Source organism: Dipteris shenzhenensis, chromosome 15 (genome assembly GCF_047967505.1).
Source record: "Dipteris shenzhenensis isolate YYH24624 ecotype China chromosome 15, Dip_SZ_1.0, whole genome shotgun sequence".
Classification (NCBI taxonomy): Eukaryota; Viridiplantae; Streptophyta; class Polypodiopsida; order Gleicheniales; family Dipteridaceae; genus Dipteris; species Dipteris shenzhenensis.
In genome coordinates this window covers 12681843-12700500 of record NC_141610.1, presented here as the reverse complement: position 1 = coordinate 12700500, position 18658 = coordinate 12681843, and the positions used below count along the sequence as shown (strand labels likewise).

Here is an 18658-nt window from a genome sequence, read left to right as displayed (position 1 = left end):
GTCTATCATATATACTCGGGAAAGATATTAATTAAGGCAACCTATCCTATCCTGATCACTGTTAAGAAGAAGAGCTGGGGCTACACATTCATGGTTTTCTAATAGAAATGTTGGTGGTTCAACCAAGAGGAGACTGCCTGCTCTGGATGTTCAGGTAAATATGCAACTTCCATGGCCAGATACCTGCCTCGTTTATGTGACAGCACATTATAATTGTGGAGTTGGATTCTGGATTGCAGTGGATGCTACTGACACTGGCCGTTACACACAGTGTATGAGCACATGCACATTTTTCGCTGATGCACACATGCATCCATGCATGCCCACAGACGTGCAGATGTGCAGATATGCACAGACATGTTCACAATACCATAACTGAAGAAAGTGTAATACACATATCTCCCACCATATCACGTGACATAAAAGACTTTAGGACGTTGCATCTCAAAGCTACAATTCAGAAGAATTTATATTGTGAGCTGTTCTGCATCCTGAAGAACATTTGCTGATGGAAATGATGAAGCGAAAAGGATTAAATCTAAAAGGCGGAGATTTTTACCTTCAAAATCTCATTGAAAAAAAATCTTTATACCTTAATCTTTGAGCCTATAAGCACAGTCCATCCTGTAATGATTAACACTGGAATACTTAGAACATTGTGCATCTGAGATTAAAATTTCCAAACAAAGTTCTTACCTTCAACAGTGGTCAATTGCATATACTTTATCAGAGTCCCTTATAAAATCTGTGCTTAGTATTACTCCAGCGTCTTGATTTAGTAGACGATTGCATGTATGACCAAACTTTTGGGAAGCCATGTGTAACAAAGTATCAATATTTTCTGGAACCCACATAACTAAACCATACTGTCTCTTTTCTATAGGTGTCCAAGGGGTACAAGAAAACACTGTGCATCTTCTCAGTTTACACTCTGCATGAGTTTGGCTCCTTACACCTTCATTCTCATATAAATTAGACATTGATTCAACGGTTCCTTTATTCACAGTGCTGCAAGCATTGTTTCCACTGCAGCCTAACCCTGCTCTGCCATTTATCTCGTCTTCTCCTTTATGGGGAGATTTCAGCTCCCAGTTGATAATATCTTCAGGAAATTCAAAGTTTGATTGCATTTTCCTATTTTTATCTTCCAAAGCATCAAATTTTATGAGACTTCGCATTTCCTCTCCACCAACAAAATTGTTACTGAAAATCTTCTGTCTCGTTTTCATACCTGGAACACAAGTGTAATATTTATGCATTATTTTTTAATATGGAAATAGGATTCACTCGAAATTTAAAAAAATTTGAGCATGCTAGAAAAACATGAAATCAGGCCTACAATACTTAATATTCAAGAAAAGATATCAATGTGTGCTTTATAATAGACCTACTCCAGGAAGTGACAAAAGAAATAAGATAACCTGTGTCATTATCTGCAAATAACGCGACCTGGTCCTCAACCACATCCTCTTGCTCTTCCACCATTGCATCCTGGAACATATACATAAATAGTCTTGCACCAAACTCTGTGCTTTCATCTATTGGTGTCTTTCCCCATCTGGTGGCATTAGAAGAGTGGTTTTCACAATGCAGCAGCATGAGTTATCAAAGCCTCACTCAAACCATTTGAAAGTAGTAGACTCAGGCACAAGACTTCATTCTCCTTAATTCTAGATATCAATAAACTTGGATATTTCTACATCAATTCTCTAGTGCTTTGCAAGTCATAACATACTTAAGACCTTTACTTCACGTATCTGCATCTTTATGCCTTAAATAGGTTGGTGTGTATACTTTCATACATGAACACACACATTTTTTTGTAGTGTACATGTATGCTTGTCAGTGTGGATGTGTAATATGTGCATGTGCCTGCATTTATGTTTATGTGTGCGTGCAGGAGGAGGGCTGTGTGCAGGCGTGCATATGAATGTATGTGTCAGCTAAAACAACTACGTGCTGCTAAAACAACTACATGCTGAAGTATACCGTCCTTACTGTTGTGCGTATCATTATGGATCAAGCAAAAGCACAGTAACACTATAGTGATAACATATAACACCTTAGAAAACAAAAATAAACATATGAGCAAGTATCAAAGAGCTTGCTCAAAAACCCAAAATACGGATCATTAAGAGAATGGTGGATGCCGCTCATGAGCAATATTATAAACACCTGTTGAGAGGAGAATAACGAAGCCACACTCAGTGGCTGACAAGAAAATGCTACTACCTGACACCCTAAGGAACTTATGTCTCTGCTCTGCCTTAGGCTGCCTGAGAGTCCCTAATGCATCCATCCCTTTCATTCCTTAGATTTATGTATACTTCTTAGATTTACGCATCCACCCCTTTCATTCCTTAGATTCATGTATAGTCTCTTTCCAGATCTTTGAAAACATCTATACTTTCTCCATCAAAGTCCCTCCAATGACCTGTCTACAATGGGAACTCAAAATCTTGCAAAGAGAGATGCTTGAGAAGTTTCCATAAAGAACCATCTGCAACTAAGCACAGAAAAGCTGGAATGGGATTATGCATAATGGTTCTGAAAAAGAGAGAAGGTATACAATAGGTTTTAGGTGACCTCTAGTCAGGGTGTGTAATCGAAATGCTCTGCCCCAAAGAGCAGAAATTTCTGCCTGTGAGCCCATAAAACATCATCCTAAGTAATAGTGATTTTTCACCGATAGGCAACTAAAATCAACAGGGAATTTCCAAAACCAAATATTCCGAGTTGAGTGCAAGTACAAAGGGAATCCTTTGTACTCTATGAATGTAGAATGACAGTGCTGACCCATCAGAGATCTCCCCTACGATGCTGTGATCCTGGGTAAGCAAAGAAAATATTTCTTGCTCTAGCTGCCAACTACTAATGATGCCATTGAGAGGGAAATGTCTCCTGATCTATCCTATGAGGATGGCTGCTAGGATAATGCTTTCTGAGATACTGAAGTGACATACAGCAAATCTGGGTACCTGGAAGAAGAAGGAAAATAGCCAGGCTGCTGCTCCTCCCCGACCTTGCTGCTGCTCCCCCTCTCCTCAGCCTTACAACTGTACGGCCTTCTCTCCCACTCCCCTCTTCGCTCTCCTCTCCCTCCCGTAGCACCTCTCAGACTCGCCGCCCTCTCCTCTCTACCTCGCTCCTCTCCTCTCCTCTCTACCCCACTCCCTCGCTGCCCTCCTTGCCATACAGCCGTACGGCCGTATGGCCTCCTCCCCCCCTACCCTCCCACATGTTGATTTACATACATGTCCATAGAGACTCATGCTCAGTCTTATATTAGCACACCTATCCCCCTTCTATATCGCAGAAACATCGCCAGGTTCCGTACCAGATCTCATACATTTGCCATTGAGCAAGGAGCTTGGATACACCATGGTATTGCGCTAACAATGAACGAAGATCATCTTCCAGTTGGTCACGTCACTCGTCGCTAGCCTCTGGTGGGGGAATACTTGTCAAACTGATTGGTGCTGAGGTCTCCGGTGCTGACTCTGAGTCATCCTTACATTTGTCACCTTTTGTTTGTGACTGTGTCCAAAGTCGTGGGACTGAGGTCATGAAGATTCATGTAGAGATCATGCAGCGACAACCCCCTTCTTCTCTTACACGTCTGTCTACACCTGACAGAGGTAAGGGGGTTATTGGTTCCACTGCTCCTTCCGCAGGGCTCCTTCGCACTCCTGCGCCAGAGGTACTTCGCAAGAATTGATTTTCAGTTCTAGCAGACTTGGCTGAGTTTGAGGCACAGGAGGACTTTGTACCCTCTATGCTCGGGGAGCACATCTTTCAGACAGCCGTGGACAAAGTTTCTCTCTCAGCAGATGTGGGTGAGCTTTCCCCAGTTGACTTCTCTCCTCTTGATAGGAAGAACTTTTTGCAGGAGAGGGCTTTCTCCGCAACCAAGTCGGGTAGGATATTCCATCCAGCCTTCTCCTCTTGTAGATGAGGATTGTCAGTTGGAACGTTTAGGGCCTCGGAGGTGTACCTCACCGCTGCCGCAAGCAGCTGATTCGTAACCAACTTCATCCAGATGTTACTGGGGGTCCCATGGACATTCTGATGATTCAGAAACACAAATTGGATGTCAGGGATTATGCCAAGTCAGGTAAGCTTCTTTTAGGCCATACTTTTTGGTCACCCGCCTTGGGCACCAGGGGAGGTACCTGCATTTCTGTTTCTTCTCGTATACTCCCCTTAGTGATTGGACACGGGATCATAGTCCCTTCCAGAGCTCAGTGGATTTTACATTTGATTGGTGGGCATAAGGTTGGTCTTTTAAACCTATATGCACCCAATCTAGAGGGGATCGTGTTCTTTTGTGGAAGGAACTGCTCTCTTGGTCACATATTGCAGATGCTTGGATTATAGGAGGCAATTTCAACATGGTTGAAATGCCCTCAGACAAAAGGGGTGGTAGAGAAGGTGGCATTCACTCCCTAGAGAGAGCAGCGTGGGATGCCTTCCTTTTTCAGTACAGTGGTAGGGATGCTTGGCACGATGATGCTTTTCACACTCAGCCACTTTCTCTCCTGTTTTCTTGGTCAAACAGGAGATTGCAGATGCCTATACATGCACGGATTGACAGATTTTATGTGGATGATTGGAATGTGGAAAGAGGTGGTACTATTTGCATTGCAGATGGGGTGTCCACTTCGGATCATTTTCCAGTGGTTTTGATGGTCTCAGATCCCCATGTGAGGCGCCGCTCTGCTAGTGTTAGGATTCCAGATTCTTTTTATGCAGAGGAGGGCCTTATAGAGACAGTGTTGAGGACTTGGGTATCTCATTTGCAAAATGGGCAGCTTTCTCCTTCAGACTTAGCCGCAGCCCTCTCTGATATTAGTGACTTTTATCTTTCAGTTGCTCGTATCAGGAGGGGTGAGGTCCTCAGGTGTGAGATAGGTATCCGCCAGCAGTTGGCTGCCCTCCAGAGGGAGGAGCAGAAGAGGCCTACAGATGTTTGGATTCAGGAGCGCCTTGCTGCAGCAAGGGCTCACCAGCAGTCACTATTACATCAGAGAGCAGAGTATACCTTTCATGCCAGAGAGTCATTTTGGACTCAGACGGGAGGTAGGGTCAACAAGCTGTTCTTCTCTACTCTTGGCCCAAGACATAGTAGGGAGAGCGTCTCACAGCTTGTTGACTCAGGCAGAGTTCTTCAGACACATCCAGATGCCATCTTACAGGTTGCCACCAATTTCTCTGTCTCCCTTCTTACAGCAGATTCTAACACCTAGGCCACAAATGATGCTAGAGTGGTTATTTGGCGGCACTTACCGGGGTTGGTGATAGAAGATATGACTGTTTCACTTGATGCACCCTTCACCAATGTAGAGTTTGAGACTACTCTTTCTGCCCTTCACAAGGGCAAGTGTCCTGGTTCAAATGGACTTATCCCCTTATTTTTTATATCAGATTGGGGATCATATTACCTCAGCCCTGCAGGGTGTATGGGACTCGGGTGAGATGCCAGACGCACTTACAGAGAGCCTCATTCATTTGATTCTGAAAGGGGGTTGCAGGAATTTAGTGTCTCAATGGAGACCGATTACCTTGCTGGGTACCCTATATAAAATCCTATCTAAAGCTATCAGCCTTCGTCTGCAGCCCTTTCTACCAGATCTCATTCATAATATGCAGATAGGTTTTGTGCATGGCAGGAGCATCTTTGATAACATTTGGGAGGCTTCGGATTGGGCCATGCATAATGGCCAAAGGCTGGCCATTCTACTCTTGGACTTTAAGAAAGCTTATGACATGGTAGACTGGGGCTTTCTGGAGGGCACACTTACTCGTTTTGGCTTCTTAGGCACATGGATCAGAGGGGTGTCAGCCCTCTACAGATCAGCCCACAGTCAAGTTCTTATTGGTGGAGTCAGGGGGGACAGGTTTGAAATTACTAGATCAGTCCGTCAGGAATGCTCCTTAGCCCCCCTTTTATTCGTTTTTGTGGCTGAGGCTATGAGCTATTACATTAGAGCTCAAGGGCTTCCTCTGAGACAAGAGGATGAGCTCTTAGACATTGTGTTGGCAGATGATACAGCTGTTTTTTGGGATGCCACTCCACAGACATTGAATTCATTCAGGACGGCATTGGATTTGTTTTGCATTGCGGCGGGTGCACACATAAATTGGAACAAATCCAATGGTTTTTGGATCAGTGATGAGAAAACTCCAGTCTGGGGGATTGACATAGGGTTCACTTGGATTCAGAGGGGAGTTTCCGTCAGGTATCTGGGATGCTAGGTTGGGGTGGGCATCTCTCCAACGCAGCAATTCGCTCCCATGTTGGAGAGAATCAGGAGGAAACTCATCTTTTGGAGTTCAGCCAGACTTGACCTTGCATCCAAAGTTGTGGTTTTGAACCAGATCTTATTGGCCACTGCCTGGTTTGTCTGCTCATGTTGGTGTAGATCTAGAGGTTGTATCGCTCAGCTCATGAGATCTATCAGGAACTTCATGTGGAGTGGTTTAGATGGCACCTCAGATGTTGCAGCCAGAGTAGCTTCGAAGACCCTCATTCTTCCCACAGGAGAAGGAGGTCTCAATATTATTGACCCAAACTTGCAATGTATGGCCTTACTCTCCAAGTTTGTAGTATGTGGATTGATGCCTGGATAGGAGCCCTGGAAGGATTTTTTCTCACGCAGCATTCAGTCTTGTGTCCCTTCTCATGGGGGAGATTGGTTGGACAGCATTCCCCTCTCATGGCTGCGATTCTGAAAGCTTGGGGCTGCTTCAGAAATATACTTCGCAGAATTCCACCCACCTCTTGTGAAGAAATTCACAGGCAACTAGTCATGTGGAATGACTCGATTTTGGATGATCATGGCAGGCCACTTGGAGTGTCACATTATATGCACTGGTCTACATGGGAGAGGGGACCTGCCTCTACTGTAGGCGCTTGGCAAGCCTTTATGAGACTTCCAAAGGATCAGAGACTTTTAGCAGTTGGCCACCTCGGAGGGAGTGCACTCAGGATACAACAGATACAGGCAGCCATTCCGCCAAAGTGGATTGACACAGGTGACATGCCACTTACAGAGTCCACTTGGTGTGGGGAGCTTTTTCAGGGACGAGCATTCCGTTACATATTATTGCATTGTAGTATGCACATGAGGATACCCTTGTCTTTGATGTTCTCAGACTTATCAGATCTTTTGATGATATTCTTTGGAGGTTGCATTTCAGCCTGTCAGGATTGCAGGATTCATGGAGTGGGGCAGGGACTCACAGTGGTATCTTGACCCTGATCCTATTCTCCTTGCACTGGGGTCTTGGATACTCTGGCTGTATCGTGGTTCTCCTATTAGGTTCTTGCAGTGGGACCCAAGGGAGTGGGAATGGATTGACGAGGGGCACCGAAAGAAGAGCTTTCCCTTCTTTTGCTACACAATTAGAAATGCCCAGAGATTTCAGCTCAGCAGTAGAGGTTGGAAGTCCTCCAAAGCGACACACCACAGTGAACCAGTGAAGATCCAGGTTCGGGGCTCACCCTACTTGTTCTCGTTGTCACATGGCATTTGAGTCAGAACAGCATTGCCTTTGGGAGTGCAGACAGGTGAGGACCATTTGGAAAGGTGTTGCTAGGATTTTCAGCATCTTTCATACAGCACCTTTCTATATGACTTGGGGTTCAGTGGCTTGGTAGATCCAACTTTCATTGTACAACGACACTCAGTGGAGTCTTGTTCCCTCCAAGATGTTTCCTTCACTCCTTTCAGAGCTGCTCATGCCTTAGTAGACACGTCTTGGGAGATTTTGGCTAGCATTGCAACGTGGCATATTTGGAGAGACAGGTGTATAGAGGCGATGGAGGGTATCCAGGTTCACCCTTCCCAGACTATGGTCAGTATTTGGACTCACACAGTACACACTCTGATGGCCATTTGGGCGAGCATGCAGGGATCCTCCAGAGCAGCCACTACCAGGAGAGTTACTTTTTTTAGAGTTTGGAGAGGATCTCCTTTCTTCTCTAAGTCTCCTTTAGGGTCGAGATGGCATTTTCAGCCTCCGCCTTGTTCCTTTATTAGCTCATTTTGAGCTGTTTTTTCCTCATGCATTGCATGATGTACTCCCACATTTGAGCTTGCTCTCGTGGTTCATTCATACTTAACAAAGTAATTTTTTTGGGGAAAAAAAAAATCTAGGTACTTGAAAAAAGCTACATCATTTTGCTAGTAGAATTCATTGATGAACATCTACAATTTGTTGATAGAGGACAGGCTAGCAAGTGAGGTGGAGAGGTTGGGTGTGTGAGAGTGGGGGTGTGAGAGAGGACGTGGGAATGTGTGTGTGTAAGAAAGTATGTGTGTGTTTGGGGGCAGGGGGGAAAAAGGGGGGGTGCAATCCTATTGTGTGTCGAGAGAGAGACAGAAAGTTTTAATACCTCTTTAGATAGTTGACCAGAATGGTAGGCAGAGAGGTAGGGGCTGGGATGGAGAAAGGATGAGCAAGGCTAGTGGTTGGTAGTCAAAAGGATCTCTTGTTGGAGCCTCTTATAGTGAAGGCTTTCTCAACCCCTTGAGATACTTGCATTCAGAGGCATCATGTCTATGAATTTCATAGAATGTGCAAAATGAAGAAGTTTTTTACCTTGCGTTTCGAGGGGCATTCTCAGTGACCATGTCTTGAACCTTTGCATTTGTTATCGCAAATTAGCCTAGTGTGAGAGGGTACCTAGGACAAGGAGTTGGGAGCTGGTCTATCCCGACTCTAGAACCACGTAAGCCTCAAGGGGAGAGGAGACAAATCCTCCCAAAAATTATGGAGGAGGGTAAATAAATCTAGAATACTAGAGATCAAGAGAGGTTTGAATAGAGGCTGAACTATGCAAGGCCTTTGCAATCCATGGACACTTCTTGACAATCTAGAATAACTAAACTCTAAAAAGGTTCTCATTGGAATTAAGAGAGGTGGTATTTACAAATAAAATATTTTGTCATTATAGTGAAGATTTCAATGAAGACATGTCAAATAAAAGATTTAGATATAGGAAATAAGGTACATAATTGCTTAAAAATGCTTGAAAAGAGTTCTTTTAATGCAAATGGGCACATCTATTGCTCTAGCATATCTTATAAGTTTACATGTCCTACAATTTGGGTTTTCAATCTCTCTCCTTGTTCTTCTGTCCTAAGGCACCGTAGTTACAACATTATAGACTTCCTCGCCTATATAGGGCTCCTTCCCCCTATTTCACAAAAGATTTGAATATGGGCGATAAGGTACATCAATCCTACAAAATGTCTGAAAAGAGGTCTTTTAATTCAAATGGGCACATCTACTGCTCTGGCATATCTTATAAGTTTACATATCCTACAATTTGGGTTTTGGATCTCTCTCTTTAGTCTTCTATTCCAAGGCACCGTAGTTACACATTATAGACCTCCTCGCCTATTGAGGGTTCCTTCCCTATTTCACATGGTTGGAATGATGACAATAGTGGAAGACATATAAAGGAATAATAATAGGCTATAACAGTAGCACATTGATCTATAACAAGTCCCTGAGAGAAAACAACTGTTCAAATACATAGTAAAGACACACCTGTCCTTTGCATGGATATCTGCTCCATGTTGGATTAAAACCTTAGCCATCAATGTCGATCCTTCTGAAGCTGCAATATGAAGAGCTGTTCGACCACTATGATCAACTGAATTTGGGTTTAGACCGTTTGTTAAAAGGTGTTTTACAAAATCCAAATTTCCACTTTGAACTGCTTTATGTAAGTGAGCTCCAGCATTTTGTTCTGTCAGTTTGGCCCCAGCATCCCGTAGAATTCGAGCAATGTTATCATGGCACCCCTTCACAGCCTCAATCAAAGGAGTATTCCCAAAGTTATCTGCAACATTTTCCCTTGTATTATTATGCATTCCATCCATTTCAATCTCATTAGCTGAGAAGCAAGCAATCATGCATGATTTTGAAAAAGAAAATTTGCATGTCAATTTCACAATGTTAGTTGAGCTTACCCTCGAAATTTGCATCTGCACCTTCCTGTAGTAAAAAAAGCAAAATATCTTCATGCCCCTTGGCTGCTGCCAAATGCTGGAAAAGGATGCGAGATGAAAGACTTTCAGAAAAATAGAATATGCAAAATAAAATGGAAAGTAAATGTATTGAGCTCACAATTAAGCCTTTTTCAGATTGTGCAAAGTCTGCTATAAAATTGATCCTGCAATGTAACTCATATTGTCCTAATGGTGGAGAAAAGAATGGCAACAAATTAGAAAAAAAAATTGGGTTTGTTTGTTGAATGTTGCATCTGCTTGAATCCTCATAAATGAGAAAATTTTAGTCCCATGGAGCAAGTGCGAAAATTCCTATTTGTGAAATTTTACACACATAAAACTTGTAGAACTTTGAGCAAGCTCAGGTGAAATTCGTAGACTCTCCTTTTTTAGGCTAGAAAATCACATTTCTTGGAGGGTTTAGTGAGCTTTTTAATTTTTACCCTACCTTGTTTGAGTTCCTTGCTCTTGCATGTTACCTTACCTCAGCCTACATTAGGCCATAAGCGAAAATAATATTTTTTGTCCATAGTCTCACTTTATGCTTTCATTTCACACTGTGGACTGAGTTTAACAATTTTCACATTGTGTGTGTTCCTTGTAATTTTGAAGCTTCCCATTAGTACCATTGGTGAAACAGGCCACGAGGATCTCGCTAGATGCGCGTTTCACCAATATGAAATCAAAGACTGATTTACTTGCTCTTCAAAAAGTGCTCGGATTCAGATGGGCTTTCCAAAACACTCTTTATTGCCCATGGGAATGAGATTGGGGATCACAGGAGGATGTCCCAATATGTAAGAAAGAATTCAACTGTAAGACTATCCCATCTTGGAGATCCCATCTGCCACAGGATTTTACTGCATTCGATAATTCTGTTTCAGTGAAAGGACTTTCCTACTACAGAGCCTGAGTAGGAGAGACAATGGGGAAAACATGCTGCAATAATTGAGTCCGTGCTGCAAGAACCTACGTAGTCTTTAGGTCTTCTGCAAGCTGCTGCTCCTCCTCCCCGCTCTGAGCTGCCCCTCCCTCTCCTTCAGCCTCTCCTCCCTTGCATCCTTCCCTCCCTCCCTTCCCCCTCCCTCTCCGTTCTCCCTCGCAGCCCCTCCTCTCCCTCTCCCTCCCTCTCCCCTCCACTCTTTCCCTCCCCTTCCTCGCAGCCCCTCCCATCCCGCCTCCAACTCCCCTCCCCCCCGCCATCAGCCCCCTCCCTTCAGCCTCCAACCCCACTCCCCCCCGGCTTGCCTTCCCTCCCCCTTCCCCACCCTAACCCACCTCCCTCCCAGCCTGCCTTCCGCCCCTCTTTCCCGCCCCATTTCACCCAAATCCCCCAACCCCCTTCTGCAAGCTGCTGCTCCTCCTCCCCGCTCTGAGCTGCCCCTCCCTCTCCTTCAGCCTCTCCTCCCTTGCATCCTTCCCTCCCTCCCTTCTCCCTCCCTCTCCGTTCTCCCTCGCAGCCCCTCCTCTCCCTCTCCCTCCCTCTCCCCTCCACTCTTTCCCTCCCCTTCCTCGCAGCCCCTCCCATCCCGCCTCCAACTCCCCTCCCCCCCGCCATCAGCCCCCTCCCTTCAGCCTCCAACCCCACTCCCCCCCGGCTTGCCTTCCCTCCCCCTTCCCCGCCCTAACCCACCTCCCTCCCAGCCTGCCTTCCGCCCCTCTTTCCTGCCCCATTACACCCAAATCCCCCACCCCGCCCCTTCCCGCCCCCTGCCGCCCCTTCTCACCTCCCCATTCCGCCTCCTTTCCCTCTGTCACAGACTAACTATCTATTCCTACTGCAGATCACAGGAGCAGCACCATGGATATCCTCCCAGCCAACCTTGCTGAAGCTAAACAAGCAGATTGAGAATTCCGATCCAAAAAACCATACGTGAAAATCCTTCTCTTCTCTCTCTAGCCTCAACAAGCCCCATCTCCCTAGATAGATCTAGATGCCACATGTCATCCATATAGGGCCTTCCTAATGCAAAATTTCACCCCTCTCTTGGGATGCATTAAATCCTTTGCCCCTAGGCATAATCTTTGCATTAGGCCCTTAGCCTTAGATCTACCTAGTCTGGTGCTATCAACCCTCACCTAGGACCTTGACATTAATTCCCTCCCGATCATTTACATGAAGTGCAAACAAATATATTACAAAGATAGATCCTTTAAGGGAAATGTCGACTGATTCCTCCGAGGTCATGCTACCTCGGCTAGAGCGTAACATTCCTTCCCTCTTCAGACATCAGCGTCCTCAATGATAAAATCTAAGAACACTCTCCGCAACTAGTATACGGATTCCCAGGTAGCTTCGGATAGAGGCTGACCATGCCATGCAACCAACACCGTGGGTATCTTCCGATTTCGTATTTGCATTGTTCCTCGGTCCAGGATTCTTGTTGGTTTGTGCCTTGCATTATCCTCTATCTCCTGAAACAAAACCACACCTTCGATTAGTGAGTCACCTGTATGTAAAAATTTATTTAAGCGCGAAACATGAAAAACCGGGTGCACCTTACACCCCTGTGGCAATTCGAATTTATAGGCTACCTTGCCTATTCTCTTTAGAATTAACCACGGCCCACAATATCGAGGTGATAACTTAGCACACTCTCCTGAAGTCAACGACTTCGAGTGCGAAGGAGCTCTGAGAAAAACTTTTTCTCCTTCCTTAAATACTCTTATAGACCGGTTTTCATCCGCATACACCTTGGCTCTATCCATAGCCTGGCGGATATTAGCTCTCGCAAGTGCTAGCATCTCCCGCATCTGAACTACAAAGTTCGCGGCACTAGGCACTTTCTGAGGTACTCCAACTATAGTTGGATTCGCTGGTCTATAACCATAGTTCAGCTCAAACGGACTGAACCCGGTAGATGAATGTTTCCTATCATTGTAGGCAAACTCCAACAATGGCAACCACTTGTCCCACGTATGTTGCCTCAATGACACATATGCTCTCAGCATATCCTCTAAAGTCTGGTTGACTCTCTCCGTCTGACCATCCGTCTCAGGATGATCCCCACTACTCATTCCCAACTCAATCCTTAGTGTCTCAAATACCGCTGTCCAAAAATGACCGGTAAATCTGACATCTCTGTCTAACACTATGGATCTAGGCAATCCATGCAGACGAAATATATGTCTAATGAACAAATCCGAGGCCTATAGCTATTGCATCATCTAACGTGTTCGCGTACTTAGCCCGAACTTCCATTTTTATTCGATCATTCAATCCAAATATGAAATCTTTCACTTGGATTGATTGAGGCAGGGGTTCGTCAACCTTCATTACACTCTCTCGAAACTTATCAGTGTATTCTGCCACTGATAAATTTCTCTGACGAAGGTTCCTATATTGATCCCAAGCTCGGGATGCTTCGTCAGGAGGTAAGAAGTGTTTCCTGAACTCTCTTTTAAACCCCTCCCAGGTAGTGGATTCTATACCATCTTTTTGTTGTTTAATCCACCACCGATCCGCTGCCTCACTAAACATGTGGGTGGCCTCACGAATCTTCTTGATGTCATTTCTGATTTCACAAATGGCGAACGCCTCGTCCCATTTGTGTAACCAGGTCTCAATGACATCGGAGCTATGGTCGTTCATCCGACCAGAATACTTTTCCGGTCTGTAATTGGCAATATTTGGCACTTTAGCCTTCCTAGGCTCGACCGTATGGACACTAGACTCCGGTTCCATTGGAGCCTTTCCCTTCTCCTCTCGAGAAGGTCTGGCAGACATACTATGTATCGCTCTCCTAAGTTCGCACTGCCCTGCATTGGCTTGTAATTGCTGCGCTAACAACTGTTGCAAGGCATCCTCTAGCAATGCAATCCTGCCAGATAAAGTGTGAGCTACTGGGCACGACACCTACTGGGTCGGCCGGACTCCTGATTCACCAGGGTCCCTCCTGGAAGCCCCTTCTTCTGCTTCCATTTAGTTCAATGGGTGTTTTTCTTTGTTTTGCTTTGTTTTGATTTTATTTTATTTATTTATTTATTTTTTTAAAAACACCGCTAGAAAGTTGTATTTACAAGCTGACACAATTCAGTGTACTAACAGTCTCACACAATTCCCTATACTAGGGAATTCCTACAATTCCACATGCACACTGACTAGGCATTTGACACAGGCATATATCCCAAATGGCGCTTTTCCCTATCCTAGGGAAGCTCCTGCAAATAAACTCAAACTGTAGCGCATAGGCATAACCACAAGCATAATCTGTCCCTGCTACAACATCAAAGCCTCATGCAGGCTGATCACTCACGAGATCCTGTCTATGAAAGTAGAGCATCACCCGACTAAATCAAGAAGAAAAAAAAAACAACACGAAACTAATGGAGGTCAAAGAGAGCTCCCTGGTCATCAATGATTTCACCACTTCTTGGTTCCATGCAGATCCAGCCACTCTCCTGCGACCAATCTGCAGTCACAGCTCCTGTACTGGCTGCTTGGCGTTCGAAATCTTGAGCATACGTGCGCCAGGGAAGCAGGTCACAGTTATTACGGGCCACCAGACTGTCCTGCGTCGCCTCTGCACTCCTAACCTGTCGTCCGCTCCAGATCACCGCTTACGTGCTCGTTGCCCAAATCCTGATTACGGGCCACCTGCTCGTCGACTAGCGCTCCACGCCTATCGTCCGCTCCAGATCACGTGTAGCACCAACTTTCCGTCGCAATCACGCTCCTAGCACCTTCCCTTGGGCTTTCCGTTGATCTGCGTCAGTCACAGACTATCAACGTCGGAGGGCCTTACAGGATGATCATCAACAATTTCGTCGATCCCTTCCTTTCCTGCGCTCTGCGACAAGCTTGCGTAGGCCAGCGCCGATCGATGCGTAGGCTAGTTGTTCGTCGTCACATCGCAGCATCAACACAATCTTCCCATCGCATGGACTCTCCGTTGATTTGGCGCTCAGGTCCTTCGGCGATCCAGCTCGTCTCTTCCTAATTTCTAGCCTTGGGCTCTAATACCAAATGTCACAGACTAACTATCTATTCCTACTGCAGATCACGGGAGCAGCACCATGGATATCCTCCCAGCCAACCTTGCTGAAGCTAAACAAGCAGATTGAGAATTCCAATCCAAAAAACCATACGTGAAAATCCTTCTCTTCTCTCTCTAGCCTCAACAAGCCCCATCTCCCTAGATAGATCTAGATGCCACATGTCATCCATATAGGGCCTTCCTAATGCAACATTTCACCCCTCTCTTGGGATGCATTAAATCCTTTGCCCCTAGGCACAATCTTTGCATTAGGCCCTTAGCCTTAGATCTACCTAGTCTCGTGCTATCAACCCTCACCTAGGACCTTGACATTAATTCCCTCCCGATCATTTACATGAAGCGCAAACAAAGATATTACAAAGATAGATCCTTTAAGGGAAATGTCGACTCTGATTCCTCCGAGGTCATGCTACCTCGGCTAGAGCGTAACACCCTCCCCCTTCCGGCCCTCCCTCCCTTCCTGCCCTCTCTGCCGCCCTTCGAGTCCCATCCCCTGCCCTTCGACTCCCCTCTCTCAGCCCCCTCCCTCCTACCTCTTCCTTCTCCTCTCCCGACCCGCTCCTTCACCCTCCATCTGCCTCCCCTCCTTCCCTTTCTCCCTGCCCTCCTGTACCCCCTAGGTTTCATCTTCTGGCATCATTTTCTAGAGCAGACAGATTTTATTGTGTTCGAGTCGACCTTCCCACCTCGATTGATGATGGCTCTACCTTCAGCCAATCCTCGTCCGCTTCCATCGGCCACAAAAACCGTTACGTTCTCAAAAGACGAGTTGCAGCAGCTCAGAAAACATATAGAGCAAGAGAGTTCGACATCTTGGAGACCTCGCAGGGCACCTCACAGATGTTCGTCTACTTGGTCAAGGTTTCTTCCACGTTGTTTTGGACTCCCTAGATGTAGCAAGTACAGTGCTTCAGGTCAGTCCCTTACCTCTAAGCTCTAGGTGGATTTTCTTGGCGCCCTTCTCGTTGGGTTTTGACCTTGTGGAGGAGGATAGCCGTATGATTTCACTCTTCCTTAGATTCCCCGGCCTCCCTCAAGTGTACCATCGACTCTTATCTTGCATTGGAGCCGCTTTCAAGATGGTCACCGAGATCCCCCCCTCCCTAGGATGCCCTTTTCGGTAGTAGAGGCAGCCGGGTTAGACGGGGTACTGTGTGTTAGGGTCATTGTCCCTGATCCTAACATCACAGATGACCACATCATGCTCCAGCATCCAGATGGCTCATTCTTCAGGCAAAGAGTTGAAATCGCTGGGAGACAGGATCAGTGTAGGATGTGCAAGACCCCTGGGCAGTTTGCCAGAGATTGCCTAAGATAGAGAGAAAAGAAAAGGCCTAAAAGGTCCACGGGTGTAGTGCCTCATAGCACCACCTCGACTGGACCTACTTCACGATCTACTGCACATCCTACCACTTCTTGCGCTGCTAGACCTTCCACCTCTCGCCCAAGACCATTGGCTACAGCCTCTCGTCCTGGATCCTGGACCTTCTTCTATAGTGCGAACATGACCATCAGCACATCCTGTTCCAATCCTCCCCCGTTGGGTGCCAGTCACAGTTGTTGAGCCAGTTCCACCTCAAGAGGCTACTGATGATGCCACGGACCCTCCCTTACATGCAAGAGATATTCCTATCCTAGTTCCTTGTGCTTATGAGGTTGCTCCTGTCCCTTTAGATGTTCATGTGAAGGAGGAGCTTCCATCTATGGAGCAATTTGTTGCCGAAACCTGTGCCATACTCCAGGCGAATGCTACTTATATGGCCGAGCTCCATCAATAGCCCTCTTTCTCTTTTGCTCCTCTTTCTTCACCTCTTGACAGAGGCAAGGGCAATATTGCTTCTACTCCACCATCCGCAAGGATCCTCCGCACACCTGTGCCAAAAGCATCATTCAAGAATTCTTTTGCAATTCCAGCAGACATGGCAGAGTTTGAGTTAGAGGAGTTTGTACCCTCTACCTTTGGGGAGCAGGTTTTTCAGATCACCATGGATAGAGCTTCCCCTTCTACAGGTGTGGGAGTGCTTTCCCCAATCGACTTCCCTCCTCTTGATAGGAACAAATTTTCCCAGGAGAAGGATATCTCCGCTACTAGGTCGGGTAAGGTTTTTCATCTGGTCTCTTTCTCTCGCCGATGAGGATTGTTAGTTGGAACGTTCAGGGCCTCGGAGGTGTACCTCACTGCCGTTGTAGGGAGCTGATTCGTAACCAACTTCATCCAGATGTTACTGGGGACCCTATTGATAATCTCATGATTTAGGAACACAAACTGGATGATGTCACGGATTGTGCCAAGTCGGGTAAGCTTCTCTCAGGCCATACTTTTTGGTCACCTGCCTGCACCAGGAGAGGTACTTGCATTTCTGTTTCTTCTTCGATGCTCCCCTTGGTGATTGGACATGGGATCATAGTTCCCTCTAGACTAGAGCTTAGTGGATCATTCTTTTGATTGGTGGGCGTAAGGTTGGTTTCTTAAACCTCTATGCCCGCAATTCAAGAGGGGATCGTGTCCTTCTATGGAAGAAGCTGCTTTCGTAGTCTTACATTGTAGAGCCTTGGATCATTGGGGGTGATTTCAACATGGTTGAAATGCACACAGACAAAAGAGGAGGTAGGAAAGGTGGTATCCCTTCCCTAGAGAGAGCAGCTTAGGATGCCTTCCTTTTTCAATACAGTGGCACAGATGCTTGGCATGATAATGCTTTCCACACTCAACAATCACTCCTGTTATTTTGGTCGAACATGAGATTGCAAATGCCTATCCATGCACAGATTGACATATTTTATGTGGATGATTGGGCTCTGGACAGAGGTGGGACAGTATGCATTACACATGGGGTGTCCACTTCAGATCATTTTCCTGTTGTTTTGATGATTTCAGATCCTCATGTGAGGAGTCGCTCTACCAGTATCGGGATTCCATATGCCTTCTACGTAGAGGAGCGCCTCACAGAGGCAGTGTTGCGGACTTGGGTATCTCACATGCACAATGGGCAGCTTTCCTTGTCAGATGTAGCTACAGCTCTCTCAGATATTATCGACTTTTATCATTCAGTTGCTCGTATTAGAAGAGGTGAGATTCTCAGGCGAGAGATAGGTATCCGCCAGCAGTTCGCTGCTCTTTAAAGGGAAGAGCAAAAGAGGCCTACAGATGCTTGGGTTCAGGAGCGCCTTGCTGCAACAAGTGCTCAGCAGCAGTCACTGTTAGATCAGAGAGCAGAGTATGCTTCCATGCCAAAGAGTCATTTTGGACTTAGACAGGAGGTAGGGTCAACAAGCAGTTCTTCTCTACTCTTGGCCCTAGACATAGTAAGGAGAGTGTTTCACAGCTTGTTAACTTAGACGGAGTTTTACAGACACATCTAGATGCCGTCTTGCAAGTAACCACAGATTTTTATGCCTCCATTTTTACAGCAGATCTTGACACCCAGGAGATGATGCTCGAGTTGTTATTTGGCAGCTATTACCTATGTTGTGACTGGAGATATGATAGTCTCACTTGATGCACCCTTCACCAACATAGAGTTCAAGACTAGTCTATCTGCCCTTCACAAGGGGAAGTGCCCTGGCTTAGATGGGCTTACCCCTATTTTTTTATTTCATTTGGGATTAGATTGGGAACCACATTATCTCAGCCCTGTA

At 45.8% G+C, this 18658-nt stretch overlaps 1 protein-coding gene across 7 annotated transcripts in view; it reads right to left on the bottom strand.

The window, feature by feature from the left end:
• Positions 1–615: 615 nt before the first annotated feature.
• Positions 616–18658, bottom strand: part of SKOR (STELAR K+ outward rectifier) — an 89275-nt gene continuing 71232 nt past the window's right edge. For 6 of the 7 annotated variants that reach the window (XM_087385617.1, XM_087385619.1, XM_087385622.1 and 3 more), the window contains 4 exons: positions 9984–10059; positions 9559–9853; positions 1422–1558; positions 616–1231 (listed from right to left, as the gene is read on the bottom strand). In XM_087385617.1, coding sequence (XP_087241743.1) covers positions 699–1231; positions 1422–1558; positions 9559–9853; positions 9984–10059 — 1041 coding nt within the window. In that variant the 3' untranslated portion in view covers positions 616–698. The remainder of the gene's footprint in view (positions 1232–1421; positions 1559–9558; positions 9854–9983; positions 10060–18658) is intronic. The other variant, XM_087385618.1, reaches the window with a different exon arrangement.